The 21,966-nt window shown below is 41.5% G+C and overlaps 1 protein-coding gene across 2 annotated transcripts in view; it reads right to left on the reverse strand.

The window, feature by feature from the left end:
- The window catches only part of SLC13A4 (solute carrier family 13 member 4), a 32,809-nt gene that overhangs the window by 5,310 nt on the left and 5,533 nt on the right, over positions 1-21,966 (reverse strand). Inside the window, exons 2-13 of one of the 2 annotated variants that reach the window (XM_075116769.1) lie at positions 20,574-20,702; positions 17,819-17,955; positions 17,084-17,265; positions 16,964-16,999; positions 16,306-16,360; positions 14,601-14,640; positions 13,863-13,940; positions 12,190-12,380; positions 6,138-6,257; positions 3,198-3,299; positions 1,961-2,062; positions 798-895 (exon numbers count right to left, since the gene is read on the reverse strand). In XM_075116769.1, the coding sequence (XP_074972870.1) occupies positions 798-895; positions 1,961-2,062; positions 3,198-3,299; positions 6,138-6,257; positions 12,190-12,380; positions 13,863-13,940; positions 14,601-14,640; positions 16,306-16,360; positions 16,964-16,999; positions 17,084-17,265; positions 17,819-17,955; positions 20,574-20,702 (1,270 nt within the window). The remainder of the gene's footprint in view (positions 1-797; positions 896-1,960; positions 2,063-3,197; positions 3,300-6,137; positions 6,258-12,189; positions 12,381-13,862; positions 13,941-14,600; positions 14,641-16,305; positions 16,361-16,963; positions 17,000-17,083; positions 17,266-17,818; positions 17,956-20,573; positions 20,703-21,966) is intronic. The other variant, XM_075116777.1, reaches the window with a different exon arrangement.

Consider the following 21,966-nt stretch of genomic DNA (forward strand, 5'->3'; position numbering starts at 1 on the left):
TCCAGTAGGCCACAAAGTTTGATAAAGTGCATTTATGCCCCTAGGTTTTATCTGAGGACATTGGTTTTTTTGATGCCTGAGTATTTTCTTGAAGTAGGAGTTAGAGAGTGTAATTTTTCCTAAATGCTGCATAATATAGGTCAGTTTAAAAAATAACCCAACATATCTGTATACCTTTGCAATCTCTACATAAGACTCCATACAGGTAATTCTATATTCATACAGGACTGCTGAATGCCTGGCACAGCAAACTGATCAATACTACTGAGTGCTACCCAAACATGAATGTGAAATAACCATCATTATTATTATCACGAAGACTGTGAGAGAAACATTACACAAAATTGGAGCTTTGTCTGACACTTACTGACCCCTTTTATGTTTATTTTATGACATTATCAATGATTTCTGTTGTATAAGTGATGACCGAATTATTTACTAGAGCTTATCTTTGAATGATTTTGCAGACATCTGCATTATAGTTTGCTATATGGAACTCTGTGTGAACCTTTCCTAAAACTTAGTCCTAAATTCTGATAAATCTGGGAACACAGAAGAGATAGTGGCCTCGGGTAAAAGATTTGTTTCTAATCTGCTGGATGACACAATATGAATTAAAGCAACAAAAAAAGAAAAAGGGGGGGGGTTAATGTGGGAAGGGCTGGCATCAGAGGAGAAACTGAAACCTGACCTTCCGCAATAAAAATCTCTTCTTGGAACATTTTATGAGAACATAAAAATGTCATTAAAAGCACTGGAAAGTGTGCTAGATCTCTTTCTTGCTGCATCTTCCTCACCTTTTTCCCTTTTTCCAAAACATGGCTTTTTTGCTGGAATCAGGAAGAGAAGAAAGCCAAGGAATACAGAGACAGTGGCATCAGTCCGGTAACCTTTCCTAGGAAAGAAACAGTGAGATTATAATAAAAACACACTAACAGAAACATTTCCAAACAAAGTACATGGCTCCAAGCAAATTGTTGCAGCTGAAGTTGTATTTCCACGTCTGAAGTCTTACTAACAGAAAAATATGTCTGCATATCAAGGATACAAATCGGATTTTTTTCCCATTTATTAACCTGACTCCTGTAGCAAACTTCAATCACTGCTCAACAATTTTTAACATCCCAGTGAAAAAAAGAAATTGCTTTTGGCTTACAAAACTATTAACTCGGAGGTACAGAAAGAGAGTGTATTTACTAGAAGCAAGAAACAGTAAACACATTCTGGGGAAAAGCCAAAACCAAGTGATCCTTTACAAATGAACTGTAAATTGATCTTAAATTAAATGTTTAGAACTCATTCCGTGAAAGTATTTTGTGGAGTGGCAAGCTCCAGAGGTCCTTAGGAAATTCCAATATTAGAAATCGGTTTTCTGTCAAAATTAGGATTAAAAAAAATTATACAGTAGAAATGTAAAGAAAATCTAAGTTTGAATCACTTATTCTTTGATATACATTGTGTGTTATAGTTACTTTTATTATAATTTGTTTCAACATTACTTAAAAGAACAACTATTTGCTTCAGTCACTATTCTGTGTAATATTTCATTGAAATTGATATTTTCTTGATAAAATCTACCTTAAAAAATGCACTGTTCGTCAAAAATATTATTTCAAATTTTAAAAATCTTGAATTATATTTGCAATCTATTCCAGTGACAGCTTTTCCATGAATGCACTAAAATGTTTTAACTTCAGAATCTGACCCTCCTATATTTTTACCTTTGAAATGTTTATTTTACTTTCTCTACTTAATTCACTATGTTTACTGAGAAAGAATACAATTTGCTGCCATGTGACCAGGTGTAGTTTAAAAAGCAAAAATCTTTATTTTTGAATAAAGACTTCATTTTTCACCACTTCTTCAAAAGTGGCTGATGTTTTAAGGCCAAAAATTATTGCACAAAGTCAGACAATGCAAGGCCATATTCCTTCACAGTTGTTTAGGGAATTTCACTTACTTCTCAAAAAAAGATGACCATCCTGGTACAAAGCCAGGCTCACGAGTAAACCAAAGCAAGGTCATCAGAACGAAGAAAAACCCAGTCACCATCTCAGGATAGCTAGAAATAAAAGCAAGAAAAAAAAAAAGCTAGGAATTAAATCCAAGGTCTGCCTGAAAACCTGAGAGCAAATTCCAGAAGTAAGAAAGTAGAAATTCCTTCCAAAACAAGGATAGAAAACATAACAGAAAATGGAAAAGAAGATTAGTTTGAATTAAAGAATTCTACATTTGGCTCCCAGCTGAGAACCATCTAATCCCAGTAAAAATAGGCCAAAAATATCCATCTGTATTTGCAATTCAATCATTCATGGACAAGACCTGGAGGAAAATATTTATGGATGCCTGTTTTGTATTTGCATTATTGTCTCATTAAATGTGTTAACAAGGTAAAGCTCGTGTTACTATTCCACTGTAAACACTTTCTATTGCGTTTTTTAAAAGTGTGAAAAGCATAAGAGCAAATGACAATGTAAATTAGCATAGATATTTTGAACACATGGAATAAATATAAGGTGACTTGAGGATACTGAGATTTAATTCAGGATAGATGTAAATTAAGTATGGTTTCATATTTAGGCACAGCCTGAACAACAGTCTAGATTCAGAGCTGATCATATTCAGCAAGTTGATCTGTCAACATTTCAGTTGAACAACACAAAAATGTTTTGGGAAGAATGGATTTTGTGAGGTATCATGCCTTTTGAAAATTAAAATCTTGCAAAATAATATTTTCAAGAGGCATTTCTTGCCACCATGATTTTTATAGATTATGGGCAGCTGGGAGGGCTGCACATGTCATGGTGTGGGAGATACCTGCAAAGCCTTTGCTAACAGTGAACTTCTATCCACCAAAATAAGTATGTGTCTGAATTGGGAAGCGGGGTGTTTTAATGATTTAGTTCAAAAGTAGAGACAACCCTTGACTCAGATGACCTTTGGACCTTGGCATAAACCTGAATCTTTCCTTTTATTTCCTTTTTCTTTAGAAATAAATAAAGGAGTAAATAAATGCCTGCTTGTAACAAAGTCTTTGATTTTATTTCATTTTTGTATTTAGTTCTACTCCTATCCTGGAAAGGAGGAGAAAGAGCTGACAGTTTAATCTACATGAACCAGAGGCAACACAGAAGGCAATATGAAAAGATGGCCCTGCCTAGAGAGCCAAATTCCTGAGGAAGGCAGGTCCGTTTTACCTAACATTTCCCAGTTTCTTATATTCTTCTTGAATTCTTTTCTCTGACATTTCTTCCCGTTTGGTCTTCTTCTTCTTGCTCACAGAACAGGTCTCTCTAAAACTAAAGTAGATAGCACAGTAAAATTAGACACGGATATCGAGTGAAAAAAAAAGTAATGAAAAATAACAGCAACGAGGCAAACTGAAAATTCCAGTTGCCAGAGGCTGTTGGGAGAAGATGTAACTGGGGCAAGGCCTGATGGCAATCAGAAGGGAAATTATTGCATGGGAGCTTTGCGTAGTTTAGTTTCCAGATCTGAGATTCAATCCTAGACAGAGTAGGGAATGTGCTCAGACTAATACTGACTGGTATCACTGAGCTGTCCTGAGTTGTGCCTGTGCTCCCTTTGTGTAGGCTTCCTCAAGCAGCTGGTGGTGACCAGAAACGTCCAAAGGCTATGGCTAACTTCTATCATCACATGGAAAGACTGTGACAGAGGCCAACTATCAATAGATTTTTTTTAATGGGGAACTATATGCTTCCCAGTGGGATCAGGGGTATCCAACATATATGAGCCCCGGTCTGGCTTCTGAGCCCAGGTTTGACTTGAATATTTAGGATTCACTGTAAGGAAAGGGGGAAAGCTGTGCTGAGGATCCAATGCCTTTCATGACCTGTCTGGTTCTACTAATACTAGCTGTTGTTAAACCAGGCACAATCAGTGTAACACCAAATTGCCTCTGCCACAGAGGTCAAGGCACTCAGCCTACTGTTTTGTCCTGGTGAAAAGATGCCTGTACTTCTGCCAGGGACATAGAAGCATAAGCACATTTCATAGCTGAATATATTTAAACCTGCTATACATTTGTATGAAAATTAGGTTAAGTCCTTAGTTTATTCAGATTGCCTTCCTACTGTAACAAAGCCTGGACGTTTCTAATTGAAATTAAGACACTTGCAAGCTCCCTTTAACCTTTTCCTTTTCTTCTTTCCAGTACCATTACTTTCCTGTGCTTTGAGCAACAGATCTCTGCTTTTCCTCTGCAGCCGTACCGAATATCACAGAGGTGTGTGCGATGGGTTGAGAAACATCTGCAGCTCAGCCAGTGTAATATAGACTGCAGCATCAGGGACTTCAGTGACTGAAGTACCATGGAAGCACAATGGCCTGCTTTTATAGTTTCCGCTATTTTAATATCTCATTTGGCACCCTACTAGAGATCCATGCCATAGCACTGGCCAAACCATGGACTACAATCTCCCTCCTTGTGTCTGGTTATGGCCAGATTCTCAAAGGAGTTTGCGTAGTTCAAGATGGAGGCAGACCCTGCCTGGTTAACAGAAAGTCTTAAACAGGCTTTTCATTTCATTGTAAATAGGCACCTATGTGACACTTGGTTTTAGTGCACTTAGCACTGCCTTGCACCTATAAGTATTTAAATTTCCTTGCAAACTGTTAGACTCCAGTAAAATCCACCAGCAGTAATGCAGCTGCTGGAAGAGAAGAGCTTTATGGTTTACAATGGCCATTTCTATAGTCATGATTTTACTCTTAGCTCTGCTAACAAAAAATGTTTGGTGGGTCCATTATCCTTCCCCTTTGACCTAGTCTAGAGCCTAAAAAGCAAGTGTGACATGTTGTTCCAACTGGCTCAAGTAAGAACAGATTGATGACGCTGGGCTTCCTAGGAAAAGAACAAGAACGTCATGGGAATTCAGTAAACATTTATGCACAGGCATTAGGCAGCTGTTTCAACATGTTATAAGTGTTTCTAAGCTTAGAAGGATGTGAAGGCACAGTATTGTAGCCAAGTTCCTAACATAGTATGTTCTTTAATGAACTGCACTGAACCGGAGTCAGAGATTAAGGAGGGTTGGAATCAACCAGTACTTCTCAAAAAGTCGATAATGCTTCAGTCTCTGGTGTTATTTAGAACAACACTAATCAGCATGAGGTCTTGGATGCAATGCGGAATTTCAATTATATTTATTTAAAAAAAAAAAGAAAGGGGTCATGTTAGGGCCTGTTTCATCTCAAGATTTTTTTTTTTAAAAAAAGGACTTATTTTAGCCTTTTCATTTGGAACTACAAGGCTCAGGAGGCTGACTGAGAGAAGGACATGGAGCTATTCACCTCTAAATTACCTCTTCAAATCTAGTCAAGGTCAGCAGCAAGCAGAAGTCATTATCATTTTATTAATTGTCTTAGGTGAAATAAATTAGTGATGTCAGTTCAGCTTACTTTTAAGAGTAAACTAAATCAGATTAAGGACACTTTAATTCTGAGTAAATGTATCTGCACCACAATTTAATGCAGATTAACTAATTCACTCTAAATGCACACATTTAGTCCATTTTCATTAACTTTGCTAAGTGCCTCTGCAAAGAAAATACATGGTACAAATGAACTAGGAGACTGAGCCTTGTTCTTATTTTGGGACTAAGGGACTTACTGGTATCAAAAGATATTAATCTCTTAGGCTGTGAGTCCTTTCCATTTTAAAGAGAAATATATATGGAGTCTGTGTACCTTTTATTTTAAGTGGTCTTACATTAATTTCATTGTGCTGGGGTCAGATCTGAAAAGTGACTTGTTGACTTGCAGTTATTTTTCTATTCACCTTTTAAGCTGTACTTTTCCAAAAGAACTTATAGCAAGATTTGTGGTCCACAACGGGATCCTCATGGTCATGAGAGTCAAAAATCAGTTGAATGCATCGCAAGGATTTCCATCAGCAATACCTAGGCACTTTACTCTAAAGCAGCAATACTGTACACTGCTGTCTATGCAGCACTGCTAAGCAATAAGATTTCCTCTGGTAATAGTTCTGGGAAGAAGAAGGAAGTTGTGCCTTAGTTTTTGTCATTTGCAGCTGGGAACACCTTTATGAAATGTTCTAGAGGAGCCACAAATGCCCCGCTTTCATTATCCCTGCATCTTGAACAACATGCACTCACTTGCAACCCAAGAAGAGCCAATGCATCCAGAACCAAGTCAGGACCAACATGATGAGGGAGATGGGGAAACTGAACAAAAACCAGGTTCCAAAATTCACCACTTCAGCATTCGGGTAGTGGCTGTAAAGGAAACCAAGGATCCACAAGTTGTTAGTACAGTAAATGGACAGGCACCTCCAGTGTGCATAGACACGCACAAATATATACGTGCACAAATATATATGTAAATAGACTTGTCATGGCGTGATAGAAAAATTGCATCGGTATGTATTTACAACAGCTGCATTACATGTGCATCGTGAAACCAATTGCCAAAGAATGTCAATTGTTGACATCCTGACCAACTGATGAGCCACATAACACTTCACACCCTTAAGACCAGATGGTCTGGGCTGCCAAGCCAGCTTCAAAAACCCTTGGAGTTACCAGGAGTGAAATTCTGGCCCTACCTGTGGTTTTTGTTAAAGCTCTTTTTAGTGTTGGCAGACTTCAGAATGATTTCACCCAGAATCTCTTTGTATGTTTTATCGTGGACCACAAAAATAATGACTATATTCTGCTGGCCTCTGACAAAGATGTCTAATGTGTACATTTGATGGAACTGTCGTAACAGCAAGATCTTTGGAGATTCTGTAAAATCCAAATCCTTGGGTTAAGGATGGCTTCCAAAATTAGTTTTCTTTGCTACCACTATTTCACAGAGAGAAATGCAGGCTACCATGGCAGGAGTGGCAGCAGTAGATGATCAGAATCAGGTTTGAGCTTGGACGCGTGTCTGTGCATGAGGAGAGCTACCACAAGCCTTCTGACAGAGGTAACTTTCATGACTTTGAGAGCCCTGGGCATATATGATAAATTAAATACTTAGTGGATCAGAGAGCTGCTTTCCATCTGCTCTGAAGCAAAGGTGTAAGGCCATGTTTCTAAGTTTATTTATTTTAAATAAATTCCAGGGCATGGCATGGCAGTTTGGATGGGAGGGCACCCAGAGAGGGCACCTCTTTGAAGGAGGGGCATTCCACTGGCCAACCGGGAGACTTGAAGTACACATTACCCAGCAACTGGGCACCATTCTGTGGCTATCTGCACAGGTTAAGGGCACTCATCCTACCTGACCCTCAAGGCAAAATGGTGGGTGCTCATCTGAGAGCAAAGGCTGCAGCTCTGACTGGGGAGGAGTCTGCACTATCTACCCCAGCGGTGGCCAATGCCTCCACCTAGATGGAGCTGCTGAAGAGACAGGCTGCACTGCAGACCTCAGACTGTAGGAAGTGCCTAGCCCTTTCTCCTGGGGCAGGGACAGGAGCAGACCTGCCTGCAAACGTTGTGCCCAGATGGAGGATCTCCTGCAGCAGGTGGCTGAGCTGCAGGAGGCGGTGAGAAGGCTGCGTCATATCGGGGAGGGTGAGAAGGGGTTAGATAGCTGGTTCTGAGCACAATCTGCAGTGGACTCACACCCCACAGCCAAACAGCCAAAAACTTCTCCACTGGCACACACAAAAGGGAGGGGACCCAATAATGCAGAAGAATGGACAGTTGCAACAGCAAGGACCAGCAGGAGGAAGAGACTCCCAAAGCCTGAGGTGCCCTTGCAGGACCACTTCACCACTCTGCAGACTAAAGAGGAAAGACCTGTCATACCAGGAGAGACGCTGGAGCTGAGTAAGGCAGCCTGATCTGTTCCCTGTATAACAACCAGCACAATTATGAAAAGGCAATAGTAGTAGGCAACTCTCTTGTGAGAGGTACGGAGGCACCCATTTGCCGACCTGATGCACTCTCTAGAGAGGTCTGCTGCTTACCAGGTGCTCCTATCAGAATGTCACAGAGACTACCAAGCATCATACAGTCCATTGACTATTATCCACTGCTGTTCTTTCATGTGGACACCCATGATACAGCCAGGAGCAGTCTGAGGAGTATCAAGAAGGATTACAGAGCCCTGGGAGTAGCAGCAAGGGACTCTGAAGTGCAGGTAGTTTTGTCATCAATCCTCCTGGTCAAAGGGAAGGGATTTGAAAGGGCCAGTTGGATCTGGAAAATCAACAAATGGTTACAGGACTGGGGCCACAACCAGGGGTTCATCTACTTAGACTGTGGGACTCGCTTTGAGAAACCTGGTCTGCTAGGGGCTGATGGGGTCCATCTGTCAGAGAAGGAAAGAGCATCTTTGGTCATAGGCTTGACAAGCTGGCGAAGAAGGCTCTAAAGTTGCCAGGGCAGGAGAACGTCAATCCATCCCATTCCTACCAGTTTGATACCAGTGCCAGCAATACATGCCCAGAGCCTGCAGAAGGATCACAGGTCAGCAGGAGAGCGCCTGAAGAGCAGCACAAGGGTATTCCAGCCATTCAAGCCAGTCAGCTTCCTCAGGGGCCCAACTTAAATGACTCTATGCAAATGCACGTAGTATGGGGAATAAACAAGAGGAGTTAGATACATGCACATGCCTGCAGGGCTTTGATCTTATTGGCATCATGGAGATGGCTCCTATGTCTGGAGTGTTGGAATGGAAAGACACAGGCTCTTTAGGAAGGACAGGCAGTGGAAATGAGCATGGGGTGTCACCCTCTATGTCAATGACCAGCTGGAGTGCATGGAGCTTGCCTGGGGATGGGTGAGGACCTGACCCAGAGTTTATGGTTCAGGATTAAAGGGAGGGCAGGGACAAGTGACATTATAGTGGGGGTCTGTTACAGGCCACCCAACCAGGAAGAATGAATTGATAAGACCCTCTACAGACAGATAGGAGCAGCATCATGTTCAAAAACCCTGGTCCTCATGGAGGTCTTCAACCACCCTGATATCTGTTGGAGGGACAACGCAGCAGGGCATAAGCAATCTGGGAGGTTCCTGGAATGTTCACTTCTCCAAGCGATAGAGGAGCCAACAAGGAAAGGTGCTATGCTGGACCTTTTTCTCATCAACAAGGAGAGGCTGGTGGGGAATTTGAAGCTCATGGACAGCCTTGGCTGCAGTAACCATGAAATGAGGATGTTCAGGATCCTTAGGGCACCAAGGAGGGTGCACAATTCCCTACCCTGAACTTCAGGAGAGTAGACTTCGGCCTCTTCATAGATCTCTTTGGTAGAGTACCATGGAATTAAGTCCTGGAGGAAAGAAGGGTTGGCTAATATTCAAGGATCACCTCTTCCAAGCTCAGCAGCAATGCGTCCCAACAAAGAGGAACTCAGATAAAAATGCCAAGAAGCCTGCATGGATGAACAAGGAGCTCCTGAACAAACTCAAACACACACAAAAAAAAAAAAGCCTACAGAGGGTGGAAGCAAGGACAGGTAGCCTGGGAGGAATACAGAGAAATTGTCTGAGCAGCCAGGGATCAGGTTAGGAAAGCTAAAGCCCTGAGAGAATTAAATCCTGCCAGGGACATCAAGGGCAACAAGAAAAGCTTCTATAGATAAGTTGGTGACAAAGGAAGACTGGGGAAAATGTGGGCCCTCTCTGGAAGGAAATGGGAGACCTGGTTACACAGGATATGGAGGAGGCTGAGGTACTCAACAACTTTTTTGTCTCAGTCTTCACCAGCAGGTGCTCAAGCCACACCACCCAAGTCTCAGAAGGCAAAGGCAGTGACTGGGAGAATGAAGAACTGCCCAATGTAGGACAAGATCAGGTTCGAGACCACCTAAGGAACCTCAAGGGGCACAAGCCCATGGGACCCCATGAGATGCATCTGTGGATCCTAAGGGAACTGGTGGATGAAGTTGCTAAGCCAATCCATCATATTTGAGAAGTTGTGGCAGTCCAGTGAAGCTCCCACTGACTGGAAAAGGGGAAACATAACCCTCATTTTTAAAAAGGGGAAAAAGGAAGACCCAGGAAACTACAGTCCTCTAAGTCTCCTCTCTGTGCCCAGCAAGATCATGGAGCAGATGCTCCTGGAAACTGTGCTAAGGCACATGAGAAATAAGGGGGTGATAGGTGACAGCCAACATGGCTTCACTAAGGGCAAATCATGCCTGATAAGTCTGGTGGCCTTCAACAACAGGGTTACAGCATGGTGGATAAGGAGATAGTGACTGACATCATCTACCTGGGCTTGTGCAAAGCATTTGACACTGTCCTGCACAATATCCTTGTCTCTAAATTGGAGAGACATGGATTTAACAGATGGACCACTCAGTGGATAAGGACTTGGCTGGATGTTTGCACTCAACAAGTTGCGGTCAATGGCTCCATGTGCAAGTGGAGACCAGTGATGAGTGGCATTCCTCACGGGTCAGTATTAGGACCAGTGCTGTTTAACATCTTTGTCAGTGACATGGACAGTGGGGTTGAGTACACCCTCAGGAAGTTTGCAAATGACAAAAAGCTGTGTGGTGCATTCAACACACTAGAGGGAAGGGATGCCATTGAGAGGGACCTTGACAGGCTTGAGAGGTGGGCCTGTGTGAACCTCGTGAAGTTCAACAAGGCCAAGTACAAGGGCCTACATGGGTTGAGGCAATCCCAAGCACAAATACAGGCTGGGCTGCAGAGAGCAGCCCTGAGGAGAAGGACTTGGGGGCGCTAGCTGATGAGAAACTCAACGTGACGCAGCAATGTGTGCTTGCAGCCCAGAAAGTCAAACGTATCCTGGGCTTCATCAAAAGAAATGTGGCCAGCAGGTCAAGGGAGGTCATTCTCCCCCTTTATGCTGCTCTCGTGAGACCCTACCTGGAGTACTGCTTTCAGCTCTGGAGTTTTCAGCACAGGAAAGACATGGACCTGTTGGAGTGAGTCCAGAGGAGGGCCGCAAAGATGATCAGAGGGCTGGAGCACTTCTCCTGTGAAGGCAGGCTGAGAGAGTTGGGGTTGTTCAGCCTGGAGTAGAGAAGGCTCTGGAGAGACCTTACAGCATCCCTCCAGTACCTGAAGAGGGCCTACAAGAAAGCTGGAGAGGGACTTTTTACAAGGGCATGTAGTGATAGGACAAGGCGTAATGGCTTTGAACTGAAAGAAGGTAGATTTAGATTAGATATTAGGAAGAAATTCTTTACGGTGAGGGTGGTGACATACTGGAACAGGTTGCCTGGGAGAAGTTGTGGATGCCCCATGCCTGGAAGTGTTCAAGGCCAGGTTAGATGGGGCTTTGAGCAACCTGCTCAACTGCTTGAGCAAGTCAGTGGAGAGCAACCGAGATGATCAGTGGACTGGAGCATCTCCCTTATGAGGAAAGGCTGAGAGACTTGGATTTGTTCAGCCTGGAGAAGAGAAGACTGAGGGGGAATCTCATCAATACCTATAAATATCTAGAGGGTGGGTGTCAGGATGATGGGACTAGACTCTTTTCAATAGTGTCCAATGACAGGACAAGGGGCAATGGGCACAAGTTGGAACACAGGAAGTTCCACCTCAATATGAGAAAAAACTTATTTCCTGTGAGGGTGCCAAAGCAGGGGAACAGGCTGCCCAGGGAGGTTGTGGAGTCTCCTTCCCTGGAGACATTCAAAACCCTCCTGGATGCGTTCCTGTGCCCCCTGCTCTAGGTGTGCCTGCTCAAGCAGGGGGTCGGACAAGATGATCTCCAGGGGTCCCTGCCAACCCCTACCATTCTGTGTTTCTAAGATTCTATTTTGCACTACATGTTGAGCAGTCAAGTAGCACTGCTGATGCCTCTAAGTTCACCATAAGAACTCACAGTCTAAAACCCATAGAACAACTTGAAGCTGATTTGATGACATTTTTTCTTTTATATTTCTCTTTGTCTTCTTTGCTATATCTTCATGGCTTTAATGTTTAATCTTCCAGGGTGCCTGCTGGCTTCATAATAATCAGTTTGTAAAATCAAAAGAAGTTGCTAAAGAAACTTAAATGTTACCCCATGCTGAGGAATTTTTATTCTGCATGGGAGAAAGACACGGATATGTATTAAGCTCCCCCTTTCAACCATTAACCACTAGTAATAACATTAGAGTAGAGGAGGAAACAAAATTGCCTTCAGAGACACTGTCTTACAAGGGTTCCTTGAGGTAGTAAATAAACCATGGGGAAAGCCACAGATATGATAATGACCCAATCACCATTCCCACACAACAGCAACATGACTTACTTGTTGAAATGTTCTAAGAATATGAGGCTAGTGGAAGTCCCTATGATGGTTGTCAGTCCTCCAATGGTTGCCGCGTAGGAGATACTCAGTGAGAGGCATTTACAGACCATGTGGTCATGTCTGGTCTGATACCGGTACTTAGTGCTCAGGCCCAGTTCTGAGGGCTTAGGAGGCAGGACCAGTATCTGAGCCTGTGAGGAGATACATTCACCAAAGAAAGCAGGTGATCAGAACAGCAGCCCAACTTGCTCTAATGCCATGGTGATACTGGTCCCAGAGAAACAACAGGTTTCTGTAAGAGAGGGCAGTTTTTTCTTCACAGTGATTAGCTGGGATCAGAACTAGAAACCTGTCCGGGGGCCTGAAATTGCCTGGTCTGTGGTAGAAATGTAGGGCAAACAGTAATCAGACTCTGGCAATGGTTTGGGCCAGCTCCAGTTCTGACTGGAATCCCAGTGGATACCAAAAGCCTTTGTGGGCTGCAGGGGTGGGATGCCAGCACTGCAGCAGCAGGAATCCATAATCCTTGAGGCTTATGAGCAGCCACCAGACAAATGCTTGGTGGATTTTTTGCACTTATACTGGCTCAGGGCCTCTAATTAGGAATGGCGTGCTAAAAGTCTCAGAAAGGGCATGAAAAAGGCTGGGAAATGGGAGTAAGGAAGAAAATGCTGTAGGAGAATATTGCTCCAAAAGAAGCTTTCTTAGCAGTGACAGGAAGGTCTCCATGTTGGTAAATCAAGTTTTTGTACTGGGAAAAAAGGTACAGTACTTCAAGGCATGGCACATGCAACCCAAAGCTGTAATTTAGGATCAGAAAAAAGGCAGCAAATGGCTCAAATAGATTTCTTAAATTTATTAATTTGGATTTAGGTTTATATGGTAAAATCAGTCATGCTACAGGTTCATCATTGTGAGGGTACCCTGGCTAAAATCCCTGTAGGTTAAAAGTGAAGCAAGTATATTTGTTACAAAATAACCACTGAATGTGTATGGGAAATGGGTATAAGAGGAAATTATTTATCAGGACCAGTGCATTAGCCTTTTTTTTGGAAATGTACGCGCAGATTCTTTTGAACTCTGAATGCAAATTCATGTGTTGATTTTAGCCTAATCTTTCTGGACATCAACTTAAGAGATCTTGGATCTACTTAAGAGAAGTAGGAATACTGGAATGGACTGATGTAACTGGGGGTTTGGAGGGTGGATATTTGGCAAGACAAAAAGGTGGATACTAAGACTACCTAACGAACTGGCTGAAGAGTCCATGCCTACTGCTGGTTTAGTTCTGAGTAGGATATTGTCTGTCAGGGTTTGTTATTTTTGAGTTGGTCTATTTTCCAAGGAGGCTTTGCAAAAATGAAGTGGGTAGAACAGCCAAATAAGAAGGCAAACTTGCAGTCACAGTACTGGATGTAAAGCTAAATGAATTCTGCTAGCCATTGGGGTGGTGGGGTGTGTGCAAGTGTGTCTTCTGAAAATACCTGTACTGGGGGCATCTAAATGGGACTAAGAACTAACAAAAGGCCAAGCCATGACTGCTGTAAGATGATGCAGAATGATTCAATGTAACACAGCTTACAAGGAACAAATATGAAACAGTGGGGAGCAGGTGATGTTCATGTCTGTCTTTTTCTTCACCCCACCCTAACCCGGGTCTATCATCTCCTTACCTGAGGTAGGCACTGCCCATTGCTCTTAGAATTCATCGTTCCAATAGCGTTGGCTATCATGTGCACACCATTCATACTCTGTAGGGAGGAAAATGCCTTTGGATTAGCCTTTCTTATGTTCCTAGGGTCACTTAGATTAGCATTGATGAGGCTTTGTAAAGGTCATGGGTAGGGGGATTTTGGAAAAAAAAAAACAAAACCCCACTAAAATTTCAGCTGTAAACTTTACACTGGGAAAAAGTAGATTTAAAAAACCCCACCAACCTGTTTTTATTTCAAAGTGATATTAAAAGTCAAATTATGATAAGCATAGGTCTTATCACTCTGCCACACAGGAGAATCTTAAAAATCCCTTGCTACAGGCTATGACTCTGTGATATATGTAGGTTGTTCCAGTAAGCGAGATGTCTCAGCTGCAGAAGCTGGCAATATCTAGACAATAAAAGATCATATCTGAACTTGCTAGAAGCCGTATGGGATTGTTAGCTTGCTGACTAGATCTCAGGATCTCCAGCAATAAGTACAACAAACACTACAGAGCTAGTGTTGCCCAGCTTGATTTGGGCTGACAGGTTAAATACAAAGCAGAACATTCTGCAATACGTACTCTCTGCCAACAACCGCTACCTGTTTGAAATAAAGGAAACAGCAGTTTGTTGCAGAGCTGTGTGGACTCTGCTCTGATGGTTCCTGCATTAGAAGAGAGTGTAGCTCAGAAGATACTACCTATGACAATACCTTTGAGTGCATCAAGGAGCTGAAGTCAGTAGTGGTAGCACTAAAAACAAAGAGAGGAAATATACTGTAAAAATGCCTGTTCACCCAGCTTTCTCAAAAGGCACACATCATGGGTAGGAGGGGCAACATTTGCAGTGGAACTAGTGACTAATAAAATGATGAAGAATACCATTTATTAGTGCCTCCTATGCGGTATCTGGGCCAGATATATAAGAGTTGTCATTACATTTCACAGTTTTATCTCTGTGCTCTCGGTGTAGCAATGGGGTTCCACCTCCATGAAAGAAAAATATGTATTCTAGGTAGTATAGATCCCATTCTAGGAATGGTCTTCATTCACAGTGGAGTGAATCACAGGCAATCCAGCACTACCACTCTCTTGTTCTACCCAAGTTCTTCCTCCGCCAATCTGTCCAATGACGTTTCTGAGCACCTACCTGTACCACATTAAAGCCTTCACTAAAATCTGTCCTGTGTGGTATGTGGACCACCCAAACAATCCACTGAACTTTTACTTTGACATTGAAAACAGATTCAATTCCAGAAGACGTGCTACTTCTCTTTTCCCATCGAGTTTCAAGCTCTTTTTCAAGTAATACTATTTTAATAATAGTTCTGTTATGAAACATCCCATGCGTACTCTTCAACAGGGTTTAAAGGGATTAATGGTACAATGCCAGACTGAAAATTTGGTTCTATACTGCACAGAAAATATGGCAGGGGTAAAAAGGCATAACAACAGAGGCAATATTGGAGAACCCTCTAGTCTCCAGACTAATGAGAAAACTATTTAGGTCTTGTAAGTTAACTTAAAGTCATCAACGTGCTGTTTGAATGATAATGTTTTTTTTTTTTTTAAATAAATTCTTAAAGGTGTAACAAGAACTTGTTTCTATTTTATTTTGAACAATTGCGAACAAATTAGAAGGAGCTCAAGAAGAGATTGTGCAATTTATTCTCACATCTTGTAAGAAGATGCTTCTTAGGATTTAGCCTATAACATAGTTTTAGGAGAATGACTTTGTGTCTTGAAATTCTGGTTAATTTTATAACTTGACAAAGAAATTAGTCCTTTCCTTGATTTAACCTTTCCACCTTACTAGATTTTACCCCAAATAGAGACCTGGTTGAAACTGTTAGTGTTTCAGACTTCTGCAGAACTTTGTCTGTATTAAAAGAAATATTTTACAGGGTTTTTTTGGGGGGTAAGAGGGGTGTTTTTTGTTGGTCGTGTCTCCCCTCCCAGCTCTTATCTCTCTCTTGAATGCTCTTGACAGTTCAGGCTTTCCTTAGGAATCCTTTGTAAGTGTTTTCCCTTCGGATATCTCCTGTGGGCACTCCATACTCTGCTTGGATCTTCTCCGTCACTGTTCCTTCAGGGGAACAGAAATAAAAATCTATGGACAGCACTCTCTTGTACAGCAGAAACACAGACTTCGAAGGAAGATCTTTCAAACCCTGAGAGACATTTTCCTTCTCTCTAAAATGGCCAGTGTTAAAAAATAAATGAATCCTGGGAAGATTTAGCAAGATCCAGACCATTGCATTAATCCCATTTCTCATATAAGCCTTCCTTGTCAGTCACATCTAAAACATTCACTTGTAAGCTTCTGCTTGCCCTTCCTGGCTCTACTCCTGGGTTCATCTCATTGCAACCTGTGTAGGGCTCAAATCTCCAGTCGTGATGTACAGTGTTCATTCTTACTCCTCATTGATGAAGATAAGCTCCAGTGAAGGTTGGCCATGCTTTTCGCTGAGACCTGCAACAAGGGAAGAGAAAGCAGCCCTTGGGGTAAGAACTGAGCTGGGTCCCTGGGCTAAACCAGTGCACATGGAGAAGCTACTCAAACAAAAGCTTGTCTGAACCCTCTCAGGTACTCTGTGACCCTTAGGCAGCATTTTATTGTGTCATATTGTCCTGATCACGTGCCTCTGGCAATTAAATATCTATAATAGACAAGGATAGATGACATCACTTTCAGCCTGGAATCTGTGAACTGAAAGAAAAGAGAGATTCTTTTCTTCCCAAATCTTTTATTTCTCGGAAGGAATGAACAAAACAAACCTTAGAGGTCTTAGAGCTCCGACCTGGGCAGCCTGGAAGGGCAGGGATAGAATGGGGAAGCATGAGATTGTCACAGAGCACACTTTAGAGCCTCTCTTACATTTCTTTGACTTCTCAGAGGTTTCCATCCAACCCTGTAAAATCCTATGACCTAAGAGTTTATGACACACAAACTCCGGTACATGCCCTAATTCAACGTAGTTTCCCAACTCCAGTTCTCCCATCACATCTTGAAACTTTCTTTCTTTTTTTTTTTTTTTGAAAGAAATATGAGAGTACAAAAAGAAAGAGTACATACCTGTGTCTTTGGCAGTACAAGTCAGACGGCTCTGACCTTGATAGAATTTGAATAATGTGTATCAATGAGTGTGGTCACTGACAAACAAATGAGAAAAGAATGGCCAATATTGAAAAATACCTATTGGCTCGTTTTCTTCAATAATGGTGCTTCCTGCGGTATTGATGACCTCATGCTCCTCCTCAGCATTCACTAGCTCCTGGAGCACTGCCTCCACGATTGGCATCACCATGGCTGTGGTGGATGTGTTGGAAAGCCACATGGAGAGCACCGTGGTACAACACATAAAGCAAAGAAGCAACCTGGAGTACAACAGAGGGAAACCTTGAGGCACTTTCACAAATATTAAAGGCCTCCTTGCCTAACATTTTCATTAGTCAACTGATAACTACACGGGGTCTTTTTCAGCACATGGGGTCTTTATCTGCACCACACTGTGTGCAGATAAAACGCTGCTTTGTGCTGAGAACTGTCGTAGGACAATGTGTCATTGGAAGCTGTTTTCTGTCCCACACGAATATCAGTATGTGACATGAGAAACAGCAATTTTCAGCATATCCAGGATTTAAGCATCCTTTTGTGTTTGCTAAACAATAGGTCAAGAAGGAACAGAGAGGCTAAAATCAGTATCAGTAGCAAATAGAAAGCAAAGGGACAACAAGCCAAGGAGTAGGAGGTGGTAGAACAAGGATGAGAATATTTGTAACCTTTCAAACTCTGAAAGGAAAGGTGGGTAGGAAAAAGAGCCTAAACCAAGCTAGCTTTTGCCTGTGGATGAGAGAGTCAGAGCTGTTATTTGCCCTTTCAAGCTGCTGCTGTCAGCCTCAGACTACCTGAAGTCAAAGGTTCACTCACATGCCTGGCTTTGCTCCAGCCATCATGACCATACGCAGGGCGATTCGCTTGTGGAGATTCCACTTTTCTACAGAAGCTGCCACACAAATCACACCCATGAGGAGCAAAGTTGTGTTCTTGAAATATTCGGCAGCCACCTGCATTAAGGTCAAGGGGAAAATAGTTAAAAAGCAGTAAATACATTACACAGAGAGCATGCTGAATGAGAAGTATGGTATTGTGAATTTTTTCCCCCTAGAGAAAGAATGATGGGGAGATGGAGAAAATGAAGAATTCATAAGTCAAAATGTTCATTTAATCTCTTTCATGTCATGTTTACAAATAACAAATCTGTATACCCACTTGTTAGTAGTTTCTCAGCTTTGAAGAGATCAAGGGCAATGTTACTTCTTTGAGCAGGATGTTCACTGCCTGAAGTTAATCGTACTCAGCTAGGCCCAGACTGAAGCAACCACAGGCAAACCTCTGCACCGAAGGCAGCTAATTCATGTGCTTCGTATGCTTTTTCATTCTGGAGATGTCATTTTCTATCTTCTTTGTCTTTCTTATGTCTTGTTCAACTGTTGAGCAAAATGTGGCATCCCTAGATTCTCTTAGGAAAAGTCCTTTGGGACATGCTCTCTGCATGCAATAGAGAAATGTTGGGATATTGCTGTGATGATCCACAATACCTGTGCCAGAACTTTTCACAGTGGAAATTCATCTCCATTGTATTAGGAAAATAAGGCAAAGTTTCAAAAGGAGAACTTTAATTTAAAGGGAATGAGGAAAAATCATCAACTGGCTCAGGAAAGAATTCAGAGGCCACGCACAGTCCTCCAAAGCAATGTGTGGATTGCTAAATATGATAAGATGTCTTATGAAGTGACTGCAAAAATAACACATGAAGCAAACCAAAACATTCACATACACACACAAAGACACACACACACACACAGAGTCTTGTGTGAAAGCAAACAAAATGGGAGAAAATAAAAGATATAACCAGACACTTAGAGTCTAGCTTTTTCATTTAATTCTGATGCAATACTTCCCAACTGTTACTGGAATATTTTTCCAAAAACGTAGTTTATTCAGTTTAAAACTATTCCTCTAACCAAATGTAAGCACCAGCATTTTAAAACAATTAAAGTCAGTAGAAGCAGTATTTTTCCCATTGTCCTCAGTTATACTGATGTTCCTCCATAAAAGTGCAACAATGACGCTTATGTTATTTTGTGAAAGCTGCAGCAAGTTAAGTATTTAATTATATTTATTTAACAAATCCCCATGGTGACCTTAATAGACTTGGCCATCATAGTTGTGTGCCAAAACTTTTAAATATCACCTTTTTGGCTTTCTTCCACTGGTTTCTTTCTCATTAACTTTCTTTATTTTCCTGCCACCTTGTTAAAAAAAAAAGATCTTGAACTGAATGAAAGGAATCCATCAAGCCAGCAACACAAAGAATCTGTTGTTTTCCTTTATTCCTTTCACAGTCATTTGGAGAAACAAGTGAATATTAATATTCTTATTAATACACACATACATATACATGACACACTGGCTCATGTTCTTAAGCCCCTGTGAGTTATTTGTAGCTTAAGCTGCTAGGCAAGAGCTCTGGGTTCCTATGGCACTCCAGAACAGCGGACTGGAAATACTGCAGCATCATCAGAGTTGTTTATTTTAAAATACAGGGCTTAATTTCTGTTCCTAAAGCAAATCATACATTCTCTGCAGCTGTCTCACTGTCATTTAATTTGATACTACGTTGTGTTTCTGTCTGTCTGCCCTTAATTTTTCCTTCTCCAATATGCTGCAGAACTTTGTGATGAAAATGCTTAAATACTTTATGTTAGGAAAAAAAAATCCTGAAAATATTTAACTGTGTTTGTATGGAAGCGATCCTATTACACAGTTGTTACACCATTGGGAGGAATAGGCAGGTCATAAAACTCTTGGTTCATGCTTGACTCCATCCATTTATGGTCATGCTCAGTGCCTGATTGTGTTAGAAATTCAACAATTTTATGGTTGCTACATATTCTTCTGTGTTCTTACCTGTATTTTTAGTCCTTATAAATCAAGTGTGATGCCCTTTCATCCCCCCAAAAAAGAGAGAGAAAATAGCAGGAAAATAGGTGAAATAAAATAAATTCTTGGCATATCATGAAAGAAAATAACATTCACCAAAACCTCAAATAAACAAATTCAGAACTGATCAAAGAGACTTTTTTGTAGAGCTACTCCTTTGCCTGAGAACTCATGACTACAAGGCAGCACTAAGGTTACAGCTTGGAAAAAGGACTAGACATTCATCTGAATAACAAAATTATCTAGCCCTATACAGTAGATGGTAGCTGGTTTTAGAATATGTAGCCTTATAGAATATAAGAATATAGAATATAGCCTTTTAGAATATGTGCCATATACATCATCTCTAATAAATACAATTGGAAGGAAACTTTACAGTTTATCCTGTAACTGCTGTTTACATGAGGAGGGGAAAGGGGGGGATCCTTTGATGCAGTACGCTTTGGGAACTGGTGATGCAGTAGCTGACAGGATGGACACCCCTCTTAGATAATAGGAATAGCTTTATTAGCCATCTTCAGTAGAAGAAAGAACTCGTTGGCCCAAGTTACACATCACAAGAGGTACACTTCTTCCTTCCACACCTCTTAGTCTTGCTGGTCTGCTAAGACTAGTTTTATTCAAATAATTAGCTGAGAGTAAGAAGATTAAATGATAAAAATGTGCACACTGGTCTGACCTCACTGGACTTCATGACTCCAAAAAGTGGGTACAGGAAAGCAGGAACTAAAGCTGCTGCACCGAGAGGTACTGCTTCAGAGACCCAGTAAACAGCTGTCACAGTCAGCACGTAGGCACATGAGGCTTCCTGTAGAGAGAAAGCATGGAGGTTACATGTTACTGCCACACCACCTGCTGTGGAAGCCTTTGTGAAAGTGTTCATAGGAGTCATCAGACTGAGGATGCCTGGACTTAAAAAACTCAACAAGGACTGCATAATGACCTCCTAAGGTGCAGCTGTTTGGTTCTCAATCTGGGCTACCATAGAAAAGACCATTTCCAGAAGATGATGCTAATGAAGGGGTTTGCACTTAAGATGGGGCAAAACATTGGGATAAATGTATTTCTCAGCAAAATAATGGCTCCAAGTGCATTTACAGCTTGGTTTGAATTTAATAATCCAATATTTACCAAATGTTCAACCATGACTCCTCAGATTGGGCCTGTGGAGCTGGTACTTCTGCATGGCTCCAATATTGGACAAGAGCGGGAACCCATAGTTTTCAGGATCAGAAGAGAATGTTCGCATTTGCTATATCTTTGATAAAGCCACATTGTGGTGGCTCTTTTGGGAAATGCTCTGAAAGATTTGGTTTTTTAAGCAGTGTGCAAACCTACAATTTTGTCAGTTGATTTTATTTTCTCAGGTGATTTCTACAGACCCTTGAGAGAAGACCACAGACCCGAAGGGCTTAGAGGCAATGGGTTAACTGAGTTAATCAAACAAACTGGCTGCTGTTCAAGTTTCTGGTAGAGAAAGGCACAACAACATCGTGCTGAACATTCATGGAGAGCTGGTATATGATGGAGGAAGGTGTTATCTGTTGAATAATTTTACATGAAACACCAGCTAGTCCAGAAAATATTCTGGTCCATTTTTTAGATAGATATGTATTTATGGCATTCAGTGGAGTTGTCCTTAGGCTCAGTTTGTTATGCTTAGAAACCTGGGGATATTTCCTGCTAATAATTACAGTAATTACCATCAGGAAAATGTTTTTCCTTTCCTTTTCTCAGATTTGAAATCAGATCCTGTACTGGGTCTAACTGGCAGTTCTATGGAAGCTAGTAGTTCTGCACTGATTTACACCGGCTGTAAACCTACCTGTTCTTCATTATTCACTGGATGTTTTCTATGAACTTATCAAGCCATATGGATTCAGAATTCACAATGACTATTATTTTTAAAATTTGCTGTTCACAAATGTTATTTGAGTGTGTTAAAATATAATGTCATTACTTTTGTTTCCTGACCAGATGATTCCCAAATTATGCAGCTTTCAAGAAGTCACATAAGGAATCCCCACAGAGCCTTGTGCAAATCAATCAGCATGTGTGCACTTAATTTTTTT

The sequence above is a fragment of the Phalacrocorax aristotelis genome, chromosome 1 (assembly GCF_949628215.1).
Source record: "Phalacrocorax aristotelis chromosome 1, bGulAri2.1, whole genome shotgun sequence".
NCBI lineage: Eukaryota > Metazoa > Chordata > Aves > Suliformes > Phalacrocoracidae > Phalacrocorax > Phalacrocorax aristotelis.